At 26.0% G+C, this 20898-nt stretch overlaps 1 protein-coding gene across 1 annotated transcript; it reads right to left on the bottom strand.

Moving 5' to 3' along the window:
- Window positions 1-6351: 6351 nt before the first annotated feature.
- Window positions 6352-20349, bottom strand: LOC114122303 (low choriolytic enzyme-like). The gene is made up of 5 exons (XM_027984921.2): window positions 19902-20349; window positions 12479-12610; window positions 11079-11426; window positions 8363-8496; window positions 6352-6606 (listed from the first exon to the last, which is right to left on the bottom strand). Exons 1-5 carry the CDS (start codon window positions 20053-20055, stop codon window positions 6454-6456), a joined length of 921 nt encoding a protein of 306 aa, XP_027840722.2. The 5' UTR covers window positions 20056-20349; the 3' UTR covers window positions 6352-6453.
- Window positions 20350-20898: the final 549 nt, after the last annotated feature.

Genomic DNA, 20898 nt, shown 5'->3' with positions numbered 1-20898 from the left:
TGACACGAAACAAAACGGTGTGCTAATGAGATTACGAATAATTGTCAATAAATATTCATGAGTAAAAATACGTTCATTGGTTAATGAAACAATAATGAAATCTTCAAAATCCAGCGCGTAGGAGGAATACCGAACAATTAATTTATGATAATTTAGTTTTAAGAGAGAATGCATACAATTTTACTTTAGCGATGCTTGTCGTTTGATATTATTCTCAAACGCGTTGTCTGTGTGTTATGTCTGTGTCTGAAACATTGTACAACCCTAAAGGAAGGTAATTTAATTCAAACTTACAATACGCACGTATATGTCTTCCTTAATTTTGATAGATGATGATCTGTTTTATTGTATTTTATTTTAAATGCTGTATATCAACATTTTATTTTTAATTGGTTCCTTTTATCACAATGCTATGTGTTATTACGAATCTTATTCACTTCAACTTTTACAACAGTTACTGTTTGATGTGAATACATTTTTATTTTTTCATTATTATTTTTATTTTTTATATGTGTGACAATGCTCGATATGTGTTAATTTTTAATTTTTACTCTTGTCAATTATTGTATGCGTTGTAATGGATTTGGTGAAAGATATTAAGTTTTGATTTAATTGTAAATATTTTTTTTTTTTTTGAAGTAGGTTCCACCCCAAATTATGTTTACTTGTTATTGGATTTTATAACAAGTCTTCGATATTGAATATTGATTATGATGATATAGACAAGTTAACATAAAATATGATTGATGAAATATGTAGGTTTCAATAGGTTTCCATATAATCAATAAAAATGACATATAATTATAATAATTAAATTAAATTAAAATACACAAAAAATATTCGTTTACTCATATTGTTAACATTAATTTATCTGATAAAAATAAATGATTGAGTGTTTGTGATTTTTAATAATTTTTAGTTAATGAAAAGCCGAAAAATTTTTAGTAAACTAAGTAATAATTATCATATTAATATGTTAAAACTATTACCTATACATAAATACCCTAAAATTATTTGACCTATTTATTGAATTATTTATGATATTGCTCACCTCACTGAATTTATAATGTGTATTATGTATCACATATTTGGTGATTCTCCTATACATCATATTATTATTATTATTTTATACATAGGTACAGTGTTCCGTGAAAATTTACTCATTGCACAATAAATTATAGTTATAATAATTATATTTTAATTTAATTTAATGCTTTGGACGCTTGGATGAAAAAGTTTAAAAAATGAATTTTTATTTAATTATTTTCAAAAAAAAAATGAAGATAGCCATTTTAAAGAATGTATTTTTCTCAAAATTTCGACGAGCCAGTATTTTATTTTTATTAGTTTCATGATTTTCAATATTTTTTTAGTTTCGAGAAAAGTTGTGAATTTTTATTTTTTTAGGACTACAACGCTAGTAATATAAAAAAAACATGTGGACCGCAGGCTCGTGTGGCTGGCAAAACTACCTATTCTCAAAACTAAAAAAAATATTAAAAATCACAAAGTTAATGAAAATAACACGTTGAAACGTCAAAATTTTCAAAAAATTAAACTATAAAATGGCTATCATCGATATTTTTGAAAATAATTAATTAAAAAATTATTTTTTTTAACTTTTTACCAAAACATTAAACTAAATTAAAATATGAAATTCTTGTAGTCCGTGTCTCTGTAAATCTTATGAAAAAGACAGAATTGTGATATCTTTATTATTTCAGGAGATATCGCAATTGGTATATCCTTACGGAACACCCTAATCTGCAGATATACATGAATAATAATAGAACAATAGTTCTAACCCTGTTCATTACTGAAGAAGCCATCTTATTGGTGATAGTGTGATACAAGAAACTAATCAGAACTCTTAACAAGTATAATTTTCTTTTAAATAAAAAATGTAACATAATTATTAACATACAAAATAAATTGAAAAAAATCAACAATTAGGTATTGTATAAATTTAATTAATTATAAATATTAAGTATATTAAGCTTAGGACATTGAAACCATTATTCAAAATATAATCTAATTAATTGAAATTTTTAAAGCAAAGTATATAACTATTTTATTTTTAATATATACGTTTATTTTCTAGGTATTTAAAATATCGACTGATGCTATATTGTATATCTATGCATTGTATTGACGTATCATACATTATGCTGTTTCATAATTATGGAATTGAATTTAAGTTGGTGAAAACTAATGTTAATTGTGTACTACACGGTTTTTAAAAATGTAATAGAGATTTTGCAAACTGCAAATATTTCAATAATTGTGTTAATAGTTAATGTATCGATAATAACTACTCCTTATAGTAAACTACAATACTACATACGAGTAGTTACTTCCATCATAAATATTCTACTTACATATTAATTTAAATAAATTTATAGTTGTTAATTGTTGTTATTAATTATGATTTTGATATATAAGTTGTTAGTTGATTATTTTACATGAATTCAGTATATTCTGTAGTATGATTTTCCATCGCCTTCACAAAATAAATTCAGTTAATTAAGTAAATGTATTTAAAATTGTTTCTAACTGTACTAAAATAATATAAAATATTTATAACTAAAGTTGTTTAAATTAATATGATCTAAATTCATACTATTTAATTATTATGGAACTTTTAACGAGTTTTGTAAGTATTTTAAATATATTTTAGAAATCAGTATTTTTAAGTAAATCTTTGTTCAACTCAATTTTATTACATTCATAAAAAATATTATACATTTTTGTATTAAATAACTAATTAAGTTTTACATTTATTTATTCTATTCAATTTATCAAGTATACAAATATTTATTATTATTATTTTGTTAGGAACACAAACTATTTAAATCTATTATAATGTTTACCTATCTGTCATTTTATTATTGGTGAAGTAGCAATAATGGATCGAAAATCTGTTTTTAATGTTTATTAGTTTTTCAAAATACTTGTATTTCATTTTAATTTTTTCAAAAAGTATAAAGTGATGTTTTGATTTATGTGTAACATTTTTACACTAGTCTAAATGATAATAAATCAGATCCATTTTATAGGTTAAAGAGAAATGACTCCTATTTAGGTTATGACCTCGTAATCCCTATAGGCCCCACGTACTGGCCATTTGCCTAAATGATTTTGAAATTCATCAAGCAGTGCCAAAAATTAATATTATCAAAAATATAAAAATAGAATCAATTTATTAATAATTGGTTTTTATCAAATTGTAGTGGTAAATATATTTTTTAAGTACTGAATATTAAAAAATACACTGAGTAGGCAAGTAAAAAGTCAATGATACTATCTGTTATTGTCAAAACCAAGCATTGATTATAATATTATCACGACTGTCTTCCAAAATAAATATTAAATGTTTTCAATTAATATAGGTACCTACTGTTCTTAATATTAATGTTGTATGTAGATTATTATACTATTATTGTACCTATATTGTTTAATCTGCTTTGTACTTTGGGGATTCGATAATTTTAATGAGTTTTAATGAACCATCATTACAGCTAGTACACGTATAAATTTATAATACATATTAAGTTACTATAAGCAGACGATAAAATAGAAATATGAATAATATATCATAAAAAATAACTAGTATATTCTCTGTTTTATCATTCTATAACTAAGCTATATCACTTAGTTTTTGTTTTGTATTTTTATATCTTTTTATATCTTCATTTATATTTTTCATAATTATTTAATATCTTGTGCCTATATTTAAATTCTGTATTTTAACTGTAAAAACTAATTATACCTGATTCAAAGTTTAAATTTAAAAAAATAAATAATTATAGGGAAATATATTTATTATTGTCATAAGATATTATCTTAGGTCATTGGTTATAGGTACTTATAAGTTATAACTTATAAATATGTTAAAATAGGACAACATTTCATTAAAGTAATAAAAAAAAATATATATATATATAATTACTAAACACTTACTTTTGAGGCAGTTTGAAAACTATTCAAAAATTGATTTAATTGATAGATTTTAAGATAGGCGATCATATAAACTATTACAATTAATTTAAGTAATGATTAGACAACAAAAAATAATACGTAAGTATTTTATACTTCAAATGGAATATGTAAAACAAGTTTTTGGGATAATAATATAATATATAACCTATATAGCAAGGGTGGCCAAACCGCGTCTCGCGAGCCGCATGCGGCTCGCCACATAGACTTTTGCGGCTCGCATCGTATCGTATCGTAAAAAAACAATTTTTTTTAATATGAATTTATGTATATAATAATATGACTTTTTTTTTACATTTTGGCTCTTCCATATTTATTAACACATATGGTAGCTCGCTAGTCTTTTCTCGCTGGCCATCCCTGCTATATAGAAATATGTACAAATAAAATTATTTTACGAAGGGCAAGAGTATAAGAAATACATGAATTGAAGTTACGTGTTTAAGAAGCCACCCATTAAAGACACTTAAAGTTGATAAACTATTAAGATTAAAAACAAACTAAATCAAATTATCATAGACATTTTAGTAGTGATGTAGTTGAAATATTTTTTCTTACTGCAGTGCATATTTTTTTTTAACAATTATTTGAATAATTCTCGGTGTACGGTAGGTAATTTAGAAAATTTGTTGCACCTAAACTTTGCATAAAACCACTAATATAAAAATACTTTTAACCTTTTATCTAACAACTCATGCATGTTACACTATATTATAGTTGATATAATTAAGTATTTCAATTTAATGTAATTAAAAGCATTTAACCAAAGTAAATATTGTTAACTTAAAATTGCTAGATTATGGGATTTTACATGATAGTAAGCTATAATCATTATTTCTTATAACATTTTAATGAATTCAAATGACATTGCTGATAACATAATTTATGTAGAATCACAAATTATATCTAATTCTCCATAGTTTTATTTGCATTAAAGCTTCGTATATATTACTCTTTTTTTACTATTTTAGTATCTTTCAACTGAAGGATATGAATTCATTTTTATTCATCCTCTCTATCATATTGTGTCCAAAAATATTATAATATTATAAATTATGACACGTAGTGTTTTATTTTATTATTAAATTGTCCCATAATATAATAAATTCAAAATATTATTATTGACTTTTTAAGTCATTAACACTTCCATTTATTATTATTATTATTATAATTATAGTTCAGAATGTATAATTATTTTGTATCAAACATTAATTACGCTCTTGATACATAGAATAACCGATAGAACGTACATACAACCGGAAACTAATTATTTTTTTATTATTATTTTTTTTTTCTGTATAGTTATGAAAGAATAGTTTGTTGTAATAGTTGTTATAATTTTACCATTGAACTGCATAAACACTTTGACCTTGATGGATAAATTATTGTCATTACCAAGGCAGTAGTACCCAGGAACAATAACAATTATTTCAATTATTTTAAATGTCGAAAAGTAGTACTACAAAATACAACAAACAACGGTAAATATGTACCTATATAGATCCGCTGTAGCCTGCATTCAGCAGATTTTAACCTCCCCACGTGTTTTCAGAAATCTGTCTGATTCGACCACCAACCTTCACCAGAGTACGTATTATGTAATAATATCATATAGATAACTGTAATGCATCTTTTTTCCTGTGTTATTGATTTGTTCCTATGATTATACGTATAAATATATAGTAATTAGTAATAACTAATAACGTACAAACCTATTTGTTTTTGAACATTGTACATGGATATTAATTACTATACTTCAACAATTTATAAGTAACTATGTACTAAAACGTATACAATAAAATCATTTCAACTTTACTTGGAAACGTCCAATAATATACTCGTATTCAATTTGTAGTTTTAAAGCAAACATCTAGAATACTCATTGATCATATTGATCATTAACGACTACTCAGAGTAGGTGATTCATAGTATTAATAATGTATATTATAATATCATTGTTTTGTTAAACGTATAGTGTAGGGGTAGTGTTATTAAACAATCGAAAATTTAAATACGATTTTTTTTTCATACATACACAAATTAAAATTATGCAAAAACTAATTAAGATTTAATAAAATTATATTTTTACTAAAACCAACTCTACATTTTTACTAGTAAAATTAATTTCTATTTTTAAAACGTTAATTATTTTTAATGCTGAAACTTGAAAATTAGATTCTTAGTGATTATATTTGAGAAACAGTATTTTTTAAGTTAAATTAAAAATTGATCGTCTATCGTCTATCTAAATAAAACTATATTATACTGCATAATATTAAAATTAAAGTATTATAATTGTACTATAACTTATACATCGTTTTAATAACCATCATGCCATTAATAAAAACGTATAAGTTTAAACAATTAAAATAATTTCTTATTTTATTTAAGATAGTGCAAAAATAATAATAAGTAACAATAAATTCGTGTAAATAATTATTATAATATATTTTTGAACTAAAATATATGATATGCAGCACCTTGGTAGTCACCTGTATTAGTATTATAGGGTGTTGCTGCGGCTCCATTACAATTGTACATTGCGTTGACTTTTCGCAAGTCATTGATCGTGGCTCCGGTTCTCTGTCCCAAACTCATACTTGGTTCGTGCTTGGGAAAAAAAAATAATTCGATAAAATACATTCCACCAGTAGGTACCATATAAAACTAAATATTTCCTAGTTCAATGACAGCAACAAGCCAACAACACCACGTACTACTAAGTAAAAAACCTAGTATTTCTATCTGCGTAATATCATTTGTTATAATGTTATTACTACATTTGAAAACATATATAATATCTATACGAATTAAATATAAAAATTAAATTTGTCAATCTTTGGCCTCGAATAAAACCTGTATTAAATTGGTAATATTAATAAAATAAAATGTTTGGTTTCAAAAATTGTAAAATTAATATTAACAACTAAATATATAGATATGAAGCCATGAAAGCCTTATTAATCTCAAATATAAATTTACTTGTAGCCTTTTTTATATTTTGTATCAAATGGTAAAACCAACTTAAACTTAAATCTAATTATAGCGTTCATTTGGTATATTTCCCGAGAGCGGCAATACAATTATTAGTTTTTTTTTTTTTTTTTTTAATTACTGAAAATAAACTTTCATAGCAATTTAGTAAATACACACGACAGCTAGCTGTGTGCAATCCAATTTAAGTGCTAGATAATTTAATTTTAGAATTAAATATCACCCTAAGGATAATCCTTTATTTAAATTCATTCATTATAAAAATTCTATAAAATAACTGAGTTCATTAAATAATATAAAATAAAATTTACTCGGCTAATAAAAAAAAAAATGTTATCTATAATTTTAAGGTAATCTGACAAAATTGAATAAACTGAATTTTTTTATGAAAAAAAAAATTGAATTACTGGTTTTAGATTTTAAATTTATAAAGCTATATACGTGACTTCATTACTTGATTTAATGTCATTGAAAAATGGTCAAAAATATTCACTTAAAACTTGGAACATTCATTACAATTAAATATGTTTAGAATTATGAAAGTTATTGTTTATAATAAAACTGAAAACATAAAATATGTTTTTAAATGTCTATTTATTTTTATAATAGTGATGGATTGATAGATATTCCACTATGAAATTCCAACTTATTTCTCCCAAAAATACGAAAAGAACACAACATAACCTTATAGAAAATTCTGGCATAATTCCCGCTGAGTAGAAACTTTAACTTATATTTATTTAACGTTTATAAACATATTTTAGTCTCTAACAGAATTTTAAAATGTTTGAAAAGTGGTTTTCCTAAATGCGCTTTTAATAAAAATTTTAATTTTAATTTCAAAACTTGAAAAATTAAAATATAATTTTTTCTACCTATAATTAAAAAAAATAAAAATTGTTGTTCAACTATTCTTGTATGAACACGTATTCGTAGTATTAAAATTATACGTAATATAAATTATGTAAACACAATAGTTAACCGAGTTTTGTTAAAATTAGATAGATTTGTCATTGCTTTCAAACACAATATAATATTTAAATTTAACACAATAGCTTCACTGGGGGATAGCGGCATGATGGCTCGAGATAAGTGCCAAAATCAGTAATTGTATCCTGTTTACAAATTGATTATGTTATAGTAAATATAATCGTCCTATTAAAATTTTATGCGAACTCTGTTCACAAGTTTTATTATTTTCAAGCTTAATCATTAAGTGTTACTAAAAACGTTAAATATATTAGTTAGTGAGTTAGTGACCATTACATCAAATTTTATAATAAAAACTAATTTTTCTTTGATCAAATTCTAATGAAAAATCGAATATTGTTCATACAATTAATTCAAACAAAATGTTTGTTCTATAACTCACCTTAGCTACAATGGTTTCTTTACCATTTTTTGAAAAAGCATAACGTGGGTAATGCATTACACTAGTATAATCATAAGGTAGTCCATAAGTAGTTGTGACATTATCGGGAACTTTGTTAAAGTCTGGCCAATATGCTGAAAACAAAATAATGATTAACTCTGTAGGTAAATACTACCAGTTGTATATATTTTTAAAATAACCGTTATTACAAATTATACATAAAAAAAAGATAGGCAATAGTGAGTTCTGCTCTGCTGTATATTGGGTGTCAATATTATCAAAATTCTAACTTTAAATAAATTGTGCTTATGTATTTTTAATATTGTTATACAGATAAAAGAGTATATTTTGTGAGATCTTGTATTAAATTTTCATTAATTTTAAATAATATAGACATTAATATTTTTAACTAAAAAAAATTAAATAGTGTTTATGTCTATAAGCAGCTCAAAAATAATCGAAAATTTTTAAAATAATTTTACTATCGTAAGTATAAAAGAATAACATGAACATTTATTGAAAATATAGTTAATATAATCAAGTTTTTATGATTATTCGTTTTCGAGTTACATACATCAAAAAAACTTAACCGATTTTGTCAAAAATTTAATTTGCATAAAGTCTCGTTTTTCATTACCTAATACTTTTTGTTTTTCTCGATTACAAAAATAAGTTTTGAGAATTTTTAAATTTAGGTTTCTCGAAAGAACAAACTAGATTCAGTTTAATATCCTCCCCCCAAATTTTTGAAAATCAAAGTATTGTATCAACAACTTATCGTGTAGGTACTCATTCATAAAAAAAATATATATATATATATAATAAAATCAATATATGCATACCTCCCTTCAGAATCTAAAATTATAATAATGTCTTTAAAACGACGTATCATAATATTTTACCACAATAATTAATAATTCATAACTGATTATAATTATTTGCTTTACAATATCTATAAATAACGACAGAGTCTCAAAAGCATATCTTCAAAGGTTTTGAACAAACAAACTATAAACGAAGTAGTATATTAAACAGATATTATTTTACCCATCTACATCAAAGATACAATTTAAAATTAAAGTATTCAACAACCTTTGCTATTTATAGATAGACGTTTGAATCTAATCGATATATTTTATTTGAATGCTTAATTAACTAACTTTTTGGACTTATGAAATTCAAAATGAAATAAAGCGGACAATTCGTTTAGTTATAAGTTATAACTATAATAAGTATCTCAAACTTTATATATAGCGTAGAATTTTATAAAGGATATTGGGTTTTAATTAAATACTATATTAATTTTGATAAATATTAATAAAGTATTACTACTGTTGTTCTAATTAAAACTGCTTTTAATGATGTACTATATTATATACATCTAAAAGTTGAGAAAAGGGTGTGGGGCCCAAACCCATCTGAAATTCATCTCTAACATGTATTTTCGTTTTGTAATATTATGTACTGAAAGTTCAAACGATAATTTTTAAAATGGACCGTCCCCCACCCACCGAAATAAAATCCTGGCTACGCGCCTACAGTAGTATCGTATTACTACACATTCCTGGTGTATATATAAATTTAAAATATACACACAGAACCTATTAAATATATCATGCTGTAATACAATATAAACACTAAATAATACTATATGATATTATGTAGGTAATACAGAATTGAATCTCAGATAGCATTATACCTACCCTTTGAAATTATCGTACATATCTGCAATCGTGTGTAACAGGTATATATTATACACTTACATAGTCACTATACAAATCAGGAGTGGTTTTTGTTACCCAGCAACCTTTGTCGAGTGGATAATGAAACTTACAACTTTAACGTGTTCAAAGCCAAAGATATGCTCAAGAATTTTCAAAGATGAGAAAGTGGTATTGAAAATAAGGTCGATAATGAAAATTATTTATGGGTAAGTCATATTTTCTACAGTAGATATATAATAATAAAATATTATAGAATATTATGAAATATATACTTATTTTAATTTATAGTTATTCGTTTTATATAAATAATTTTAAGGTCAAATTCGAATTTCTAAGGTTTCAAAAATACATTGAGAGGATGATTAGTAGTTTTAAACCTCATCAGCTCGTATCTGTGCATGCATATGAGCTTATAGTTAGTCATAATTGACATACCTATCATAAAACCTTTTGACTTTTTTGATGTTTTTAAAACAGTTACACATTTTTAGATTCTCAGTGGAGCGAGGAATGTATTGGTTTTACAATGATGTTTATTTATTTTTTATTCTGTAAACACTTTTTCTCCCCCTAAACTTGTTCAAAAGTACGAGTGTAGCATATTTTCTGAAAGGTAATGTTCTTGAGTTAGTACTTTAAAGAGGTAATTTTTCGATTTTCGAAATGACACTCAAAATAAAAACGGTTAAAGGAGAAAAAATATACAACTTCACGATTATGTGGTGTAAAATAATTACGGCTTTGTTTATCACCATAGAAACGAATAAAATTAAATAAAAAGATCCCCTCGTCCGCTCAGAATCAACGTTTTATCGAATGCAATCATATTGCATTCAAATCGAATACCTACAGTAAAATTACACTATCCTGTCCGAGGATCGAAGGGATGATGGACAAAAATTCACCACCGAAATGCGCTGACCTACTTTTTTTTTTTTTTTTAAATGGTTAAATTAATAATCAATTGAACAATAATAATATTAAATAAATACTTTTGTCAATGTTTTCCCAATAAATGATCACCGCGTTGTCACGATCAGCGCGGGCCTGTTCGTGGAGCAGCCCTACCACGTGCAGAAGTTCGTGTTGCACCGTTCCCTGATAGGATATACACGACGGTGCCTCTAAGTTCATGTTGTGTGGGCCACCCATTTCCCGGTGAAAACCGATCATGGCGTTGCATCCCTTGTTCCGCTCACGGCCGATGTGCACGTACTCCGAGTGTCCGACGTCCTTCAGCAGTTGCGTTGCGTTTTCGCCATTCTTGTCGACGAATCTCAGGCACGTCTTCGATTCAATCACATCCATGGCCATCCGGATCTTGGACCGTTCGTCTTGTGCTACACATCAGCGACCGGGCGTGCAAAAAAAAAAATCGTGAAGAAAACAGTTTTAAAAATAAACCATCGATCGCCGACAGTAATTATGCCGCTTAGACCAAATCTACGGTGGATTAAAGTCGATGTAATGGGGAGACACCAGTCGATTTAATAATATCAATGAGTTAATTAGTGAGAGCAATTATTAATAATCAATACCAAATTATTGCGTCCCTTTACAACTATTTTTCGCACCTATTCAAGCGTCGACATTTCAGATGTATACCATTGTCACTCGACGATTTATCATATTAGTATATAATACATTATACACTCTGTATAGAATTTACACCTAAAATATAAGGATTGGAGTTCGGTCCTCACACACACTCAGCATAATTTTATCTGTTAACTACCTTAAACATTAAAAGACACATTATACATATTATATTGTACAAACATTTCGTGGAAGTTGTTATAGTAATTCAATCTTTAAAATATTTACCCTTACATAAATTACAATGTTCTTCTTAAACTTTTGATAAAAGTCGAAAAATACTTTAAACTATTAATATTATTATGATATAACTCTCATCAATATAGAAATTGTTTTCAAAAATATTAATTTGACGAAGTAAAATACGCTCTGAGAGACACTCTATAGTTTAAATAAATAGTATGTATTATAGATATTATAATGTATATCGTATACGTAATCTTATAATAATAAATAAACTTCTTAGAAATCGCAGTAAAGTATATAATTACGTTTTAAAAATTAAGCTTTAATACTATAAATATTAAATGCGAAGTAAACGTTAAATGCAAGAGACGGGAGGCATGTATGCGCATTATACGATGAGGTTATTCAAGGCCCCATTTTTACTAAAACCTAAAAGCTTTTAAAGTAATTTTTATTTACTTATATAAATCAGAAGAGAAAAAGTACGCACTCGATACGAAAAAATATATATTGTATAATAGTAATCGTATTTTTGTTTCATTCATAAACCGATTGTGGGTATCAGTGTGCAAAATACAACTGAAATTTTTATATATATCGATTTACTTACTAAAATTATAATGGATTGTATAAGGAATTATTGCCTTAGGCCATTTATAGTAATCCGACATTATAGCATTTCTTGAAACTGGCAGTATTATATCTCCTTGGTATAATCGTGATCTCAATTCTGGATACATATCTATTAACATAAATAAGACGTACATTATGTATATTGTATACACAACCTACAAAATATTTTTATTCTATTTTAAACTACATTTAACACACGATGGGTTGATGGATTACAAATAGTAAGATAGGTTAAATTATAATAGTTTGGATATACATTCAAAAATAGGTACATCATTTTTATTTAGATACTATAGCACCAATAACAATCGTCTCGCTATTGTACAAAACTCGAATGAATACAATACTTACCTAATTTATTGTTTCATAACTTTAAACAAATAAAAAAACTTAGAGTTAAAAACTTTTTTCATTTAGCCCCATGACCTATCTGGCGTAATTCATATGATATTAAAAGCGACAAAATAAACGTTCAAATTTCCTATAATTTTCACATCACTTGATAATATAGTACTCAAATGTACTTTTTATATAATTATACGATTTTACTTACTAACAAAATCCACTGTGTAGTCAGTGAACTAATATATTATACAATAAAGCCACTTGTATTGGTATACGTCTATTTTTGTATTTTCGATTTGTATATCTAATATATTTCCCATTTTTATGAGTCTTTTTGTACGTTTTAAGCTAAAACGAAAGCGCCCATAACATCTGCTATCTCTTTTCAACACATACCTATACATATATATCTAACAAAACCTTGCTAGATATGCTTTTTTGTCCAAACTTTGTTCAAATTAAATAAGCATGACCTATTACCAACTATTATAATATAGACTGTAAAAAATACATCAAGATGTTAATCCAATGTCCTACAACATAAGCTTTTTTAACACATCGTAAATAACTAAATATAATATATGTATATTTCAATGGTGTACACCTAGCGAATTGTGAAAAGTGTTACTGCATGTATAGTGTATATTCATAAATCATAACTTAAAATCATATGTGTGATTATTTAAAATTTATGGAAACGATAATATAATAATATTATAATAATGAGTATTATATTAAGTAATTTATGATGAATAATAAAAAAAATATCATCTATTATAATATTTTGTTCTTGGTGTACTCGTATATAATATACACATATATATATATGTTTTTATCATTTTTAAATAGAAAAAGTGTATCAGAAAAAATTATCTCTATTTAATGCAATATTTTTATATATATATATATATATATAGGTATTACTAAAAGTACGACTTTTAAATAAAATGCTTTTTTTTTACTTCGAAATGTAGATTTAATCTATAATATATTATATATTGTGTATGCATTTCAAAGTATATTGGGTTGCTATAATATGATGTATCTGGGTGCGACGTGGGAGCTCCCATCTATCATTTATTATAATTTTCGATTTAGGAGAGTACTCTCAAACATTCATTGCTATGCATACACCATGTTTAAAACGGTTTCTATTGAATCTAAATATTTGCAATCGCAACCATGCAAATATAATGTTCAAAGGACAGTTACATCTGCTGTTGGCACTTGGTAAGGGCTCTATACACCTACGTAATATATACACAGACATAAAATATGTATATCATATATACCAATACATGTGATCTTTTCATACTCTGACTTTCCAAGAACAAATTAAGTACAACAATGGGTTGTGTTTTTCTGATTTTCTGAATATACAAACGTGTCTGGTGAAAAGGATCCATCAGCCCTAACAAGCCTCGTAAAATATAGCTTTTGAAAATATTTACACAATACGCGATTAATTAATTCAGTGTTTTGTTCACTTAAATTATGCCTCGATTGTGTCTATAGAGAAAAATGCAAATAACTACTCGTGGGATGTAAATACCCGATAAAGTTATCAATAACAACGAAAAACAATTATTATTAAAACATAACGATAATTTATAATAAATGGACTTGTATAATTTCGTGGAATTCATTATCTTGAAATATTTAAATTATTTAGTTTCTAATGTTTTAATAATTTATACAATAATTGGAGGAGCGAATAAACATTTATTTAAAGTATGTATTTTTTATATTAAGTAAAGATAAATTATCAATATGCAATATAAGTTGGTTTATGCAGTTCTAACTCATGTCACAAACTCATAAGTATAACCTATAACATCATAATACATTGTAAAACTAAAATAAAAATAAAAATATCTAATATCGTGAATCAATATTATTAAATATTATATTGTTGTTAAATAGCTATAATATAGTTTGATAATTACTTTAAATTAAAATATATTTACGAAATTATAGCAGTGATATTAGTTATTCGTGATACAATCACTAATATGATTAGTTATATTAATAAAGCCATAAACGGGCATTTTGCCATCACTCGACACTGCAGTCTGTAATGCATTTATAATATCTATTTATACAAATTATAATCCTTCACACTATCATTTCACTCAAAAAACACTTAAACTAAAAATAAGGACCCAATTAATAAATTATAATTAATTACTAACAAAGGATTAAGTTATGAACTTATAAGTTATAGCTATCAACAAAAAAATTCCTGAAACACAGCTATTAACGTTAATATATCATTTATTTCTATATGTACTATGTGTAATATCATTCACTAATCAATATTAATCATCTGGATCAGGGTATAAAAATTAATACTTTTCATAATATTTATTTAAAATATTTGAAAAAAGTGAAATTTCAAATTTAAGCCATGCTTATACTATGTAAATAATATACTTTTTAGGATAAAATTATATTCTTGACCACAAGAATATAGCAAACGAGTGTTTAATTTTAAATATAAATGTTCACTGAAATTAATAAAATTAATTAAATGAATATTTTATGAGGTATAATTAATACATTTTAATTCTATTCAAGACAGTAATTGACCACTTAATAATATAATATATGAATTATTCATATTATAACTTTTACAAACACAATATATATATATTTATGATTTAAAAACTAATATTTTTATGTAATAAAACTTATGAATCAATAATAAAATTATTTAAAAACATATACCAATAGCCATATCTGGACTTTATAGTCATATACAGTAAAACCTGTCTTGTGCGGAATTGCACGGGACCAATAAAAATTTCCGTTTTAGGCAGGTTTCCTTATAACTGAATAAAACGGAAAATTCCGTACTATAGAGTTACGATATACTGCACGATTAAAGTTGTAACATTTTCCGGTCAATAATAAAAATAAAAATATTAAAAATTAATAAATATCATAGGCTACAATAAATTTAAATTTTTAGTAAATAATTATAATAACAAGTATATTAATTAGATATTTCAAAATGATGATAAATTAAAATTTTAAAAACATTTAGTAGGTACTAATAAAATAATATATTATAATAAAATAAATAGGTATTAATAAAATAATATACATAATATAATAAAAAAAAAATAGGTATTAATAAAATGATATAATATAATAAAATATAATAAGCCGGTTAAAATACAATTATGAATTCCAAAACTCGTGTAATGTTTTTTGTCTGGTTTTTTCTGTAGCAATGCTTTTTTCAACTTTTAGTTTTGCCCACGATATCATTTCCAATAACTCACTATCACATTTATTCAATGAAAATTGTTCCAGACTCTTGATGTAAATAAGTGCTTCCTTGTATGTTTTCAATTGGTTTTCTTCATAATTTTTTTCATTGTTTCCTTCATTATTTTCATTTTCAGAATCCGATTGATTTGTTGATTGATCGTCAATTAAAACATTTACGTCGTCATTATCCGTGTATACATTGTTGTCTAAATTTATAAAATCATTAACGCTATGTGAATTACCCATAGAAGTATATAACCGCTGTACGTCTTCATATTCTTCATTATCGTCTTGCTAATCGTCTATTTCATTTTCATAAAACCCAGCCTTTGCAAAACATGATTTAATTGTTTGTGGTTTTAATTTACTGACAGCTACATTTAACCATTGAATAGCTTGTATTACTGTAATATTTTTAGATAACTCAGATAGCACTGATATTTTATCGACATTAGCAATAAGTGATTGCATCAGAAGTCGGCGATAATACAATTTCACACAGTAAATAATACCTTGATCCATAGGCTGTGTAACCGAAGTTGTATTGGGAGGGAACCAAGCTAATTTTATGTTTGATAAATCGAGTTTTGGATGACATGCAGCATTATCCAAAAAAATAATGATATGCTTATTTTTTTTTAACATTTTACTATTAAATTTTATTAACCAATCTTCCATAATACTTCCAGTCATCCAAGCCTTTTTGTTAGAGTACCATGAAACTGGTAATTTTTCTACGTCAATATTTTTGAAACATCGAGGCTTTGTTGCTTTTCCTATTACTAATGGTTTTTCCATTTCACCGGCCATGTTTCCACAAAGAAGAACTGTTATTCTTTCTTTTGAAAGTTTACCACCTTTACATTGTTCCCCTTTTAATTTCAATGTTTTTGAAGGAATAGCGCGAAAAAATAAGCCTGTTTCATCGCAGTTATAGATACAATCACTATTATAATCTTTTATAAGCTCACCTATTTTTGATTTCCATTCATTTACGTCGTCAACATTGACATCATTAGATTCTCCACATACTTGATTCCATGAAATATTATGTCTTTTTCTAAAACATTCCAACCAACCGTTGGATCCTTTGAAATCGGTGTTCCCCAATTTAATCGCGATGTCCTTGGATTTTTCCTGAAGCATTGGACCACTAATTGGAATGTTCTTAGATCTAGCTTTAACAAACCAATCCCAAACTGCTCTGTTAATTTCATCATTAACAGTCTTCTTTAAACTTCGTTTGCTTTTCCCATTTCCTAATAAGATGAATGAATATGACTTAAATAAAATGTAATTAATGATTTAATTATTTCATATGAACTTACCTTTTAACCATTCTTCTCTAATTTTAATTTTGTTTTTAATTATGTTATAAATTTGCGTTTTCCCGCATTTAAAAGTATTCATTAATGATTTTACACTATTTCCTTTTTCACTTTCTTCGATTACTTTTATTTTTTCATTTAAACTTAAACAAATTTTAGACATTGTGAGAACAAGTAGGTAAGATGATACGAAACGACAGGTAAACTTCGACTACGGTGACAATAATAAGCGCTAATTTATAGAATCAAGATAAAATTTAGTTATCTATCGATACGTATTAATCGCTGACCTTAATAATTGTTTAGTAGCAAAATAAATGTTGGCATCAAAAATATTTTTGTTCATTTTATGATGTGTTTTTCCGTTTGTTAAAGGTATATATGATTTACGGGACCAAAAAATAGCTTTCCGTTTCACGTTAAACAGGTTCCGTTTTATCAAGGGTTTAATCCTATGTTAAATTATAGAAATCTGCCGGGACCATAAAAAATTTCCGTACAGAACAGGATTCCGTCTTATCAAGGGTTCGCACAAGACAGGTTTTACTGTATAGACTTTATCTGTAGATTTCAGTATTAAATTATATTTTTATTTCGTTATATTTTTCAGATAAGTTACAAATTAATATATCTAAAGCCGTTTAAATATTAAATGACTAAAAGCTAACAAACTAAGTAGATTTTAGGTTAGACTTAATGGTACCCATGTTGTTACGCAAACATTTCATAAATTTAACGACTCGTTAAAATTTAATGGACCAATCATGAATTCATGAGTCACTATTTGATGTGTGAGAGAATCTGTTAAATATTTAAGGAACTATTAAACTCTAATGGACGTCTGTGAACCCCGGCATATGTAATAATATGATTGTAAAGATAAAAATGAATTTTGTGTTTATCCTCTGATAAATATAAAATAATAAATATGTTCCATCTCTATCTTTTATTATTATAGCTTATTGCTTACGTCAATCTAAGCATTACAAATAAAAGCTAGAACTTTTATTTCTTCTTAAAGTCCAAATTACAGTTATATCAGTCAATATAATATTATTAATAATATAAATATTAAATATATAGTTTAAGATATTTTATTATGTAATTTTTTTCTCAACCGTATATCTTAAATGGTCTCGGATAGACTAATAACTTTTGAAACTATTTTATAGTATTGATGATAGTCATTTGAAATATATGCGCAGTGACTTAAAAAAGAAAAATTGAAATACAAAAATAATTTTAATAATTTCAAACAATTATATTTTACCCAAAACACTGTTAAAATGTTTTGAAACACATTTTAATTGTATAAAATAATAGCTTAACTAAAAATTGATAAAAATGTTAGGCCTTTAGTAGGTATTGTTTATTCTAAATTAAAATTTACAACAGATTATACTATTATAGTATTTTCTATAGTCATGTCAAAAACTTTTTCCGTCCGTCACTTTCTTTTATAATTTTTAAAGATTATTATGAAAATTTAAAATGGCACACTTAGTGTACAATGTATTAAAAATGACATTCACAATATTTAGAATGTTTGAAACTTAGGTTTATCTCACCGAAAAAGTCTCTCACTTACGTAAAAAAAATGAATTGATTAACCGCTACATACTTTTAGTCATTGTAATTTTGTGTATGTAAACTTTCCTCTGATGACTACTCAAAGTACTTGCGCTTAGTTTTAGAAAATGTATGTAAAAATCGTATTAATATATTTTCTATATTTGTTTTACAATATTTATCTCTGTCATGTCCTATTAAATGAAGATAATTTAAAACACTATAGTGTTCTCCCCTCCTGTAGAACCCCATCTTCCTTTTACCCTTCAACGTCATTGCTTATCTACTTTATTATCGTTCAATATGATATTGCTTTTAGTCGTCCTTATACATCAAACGTTCTTTAACTCCACCGACTTTGAGTTATAGTAAATTGTTATTTAATATTGTTTTATTTCTATTAAATATCAATTTTATTATAATAATAATAATAATAATAATTTTGCTCCAGTTTTTCTAATACTTTGTATACTTACCGATGTAAAAATATTATATTATAATGCTTCAATAAAAAAAAAAAAAAAAAAAACACTTAAAAAGTGAACACGTACTATGATAGAAAATAATATTATTTAACGTGAAAGGAAAATATCCTTAATTCGCTCGTACTAAAGATGTAAAAAAATACCATGGGTACGCCCACTGATTGTCTATCTGCAATGAACGTAGTATACACCTGCGGAGGTGTTGGTATATAATTCTTAATATAATAACATCGAAGCTTTATTTTTACGATGAAAACAATTGTATATAGTTTAATATATATTATGACTGTAAGACATATTTTTATTTATTTCGTCACCAAACATCACGGCCGACGGGGAGGAGTGTATGCGATGATAGCAATCATAATATCGCGTAGGTAGTCTAAAGTCGTCTTACCCGGAGTGAAATGAGAAGGCGATTTCGAGCCGTCTTTGAATCTCTCCATGAGAGTTCTGAGGAAATGCTGTCCGTCCTGCAAACCGGCCGCTGAACACGACAAAATCCTAGCGACCGCGCACACGTATACATAGTAAAGCGGGCCGCCCCTCATCTCAGCGACCGTTTTTTTATTGCAAAAATATTCTGTCGACCGGATATCGATTGAATAGTATTTTTTTATTATTACCGATATCAATCTTTTTGTTTATTTTATTTCGGAATTATTATTATTATCGAACGCGCGGTGTGTGTAACGCGGCCTTAGGACTCCGCAGGATTCACCTTACGAGTTACGTTTACGAGTGCTGTCCAACAAGCGCCTTAGAATTCGGGCACCGAGTCCTATATATAGGTACCGGACAGGTATCGAAAAGTTTACCGCACACACGTTTTTAATAACAAAACAATATAATCGGTTTCCGATTTTCTCGACGTGTAATTGTATACACGAGCGCATTTTCCCATTTATTTTACAGTATGGCGTGGGCGAATTATCTAATAATTTCTCCCCATTTCCGTTTCGTCTTGTTTTTTTCCCATATACATTATTCGATTGTACTTTATTCCGTAAACCGATGATATACTTGATATTATAATATAATATAAATAAGTATATCAGTGCAAACTCGACGACATGCGTTAATAAGGCCCATTATTCGTTTGTCCGTTCCACCGTCGTCGACGAGAAGGCACATCACCCTACTAATCGTTGAATTAATTATGTAATATAAATAATATACAGGATGATTCACCGAGCACCCCCATTTTTTTCTTTTAACAATAAATGTATTCAAATTAAATTTTTTGGAATTTTTAAATATTATATTATACCTAATAAAAGACCAATTATTTTCAATTAATTAAATTCTATTTATACCATTTTAAAAAGTGTCTTATATGTACAAAACAAAAGATAGGTAATGGATAGCCCTTAAAATTTGTTTTACAAAAAAAT

Source organism: Aphis gossypii, chromosome 1 (genome assembly GCF_020184175.1).
Source record: "Aphis gossypii isolate Hap1 chromosome 1, ASM2018417v2, whole genome shotgun sequence".
Lineage (NCBI taxonomy): Eukaryota > Metazoa > Arthropoda > Insecta > Hemiptera > Aphididae > Aphis > Aphis gossypii.
Note: the sequence above shows the minus strand (reverse complement) of the source record. Positions and strands in the feature narration are given on the sequence as shown.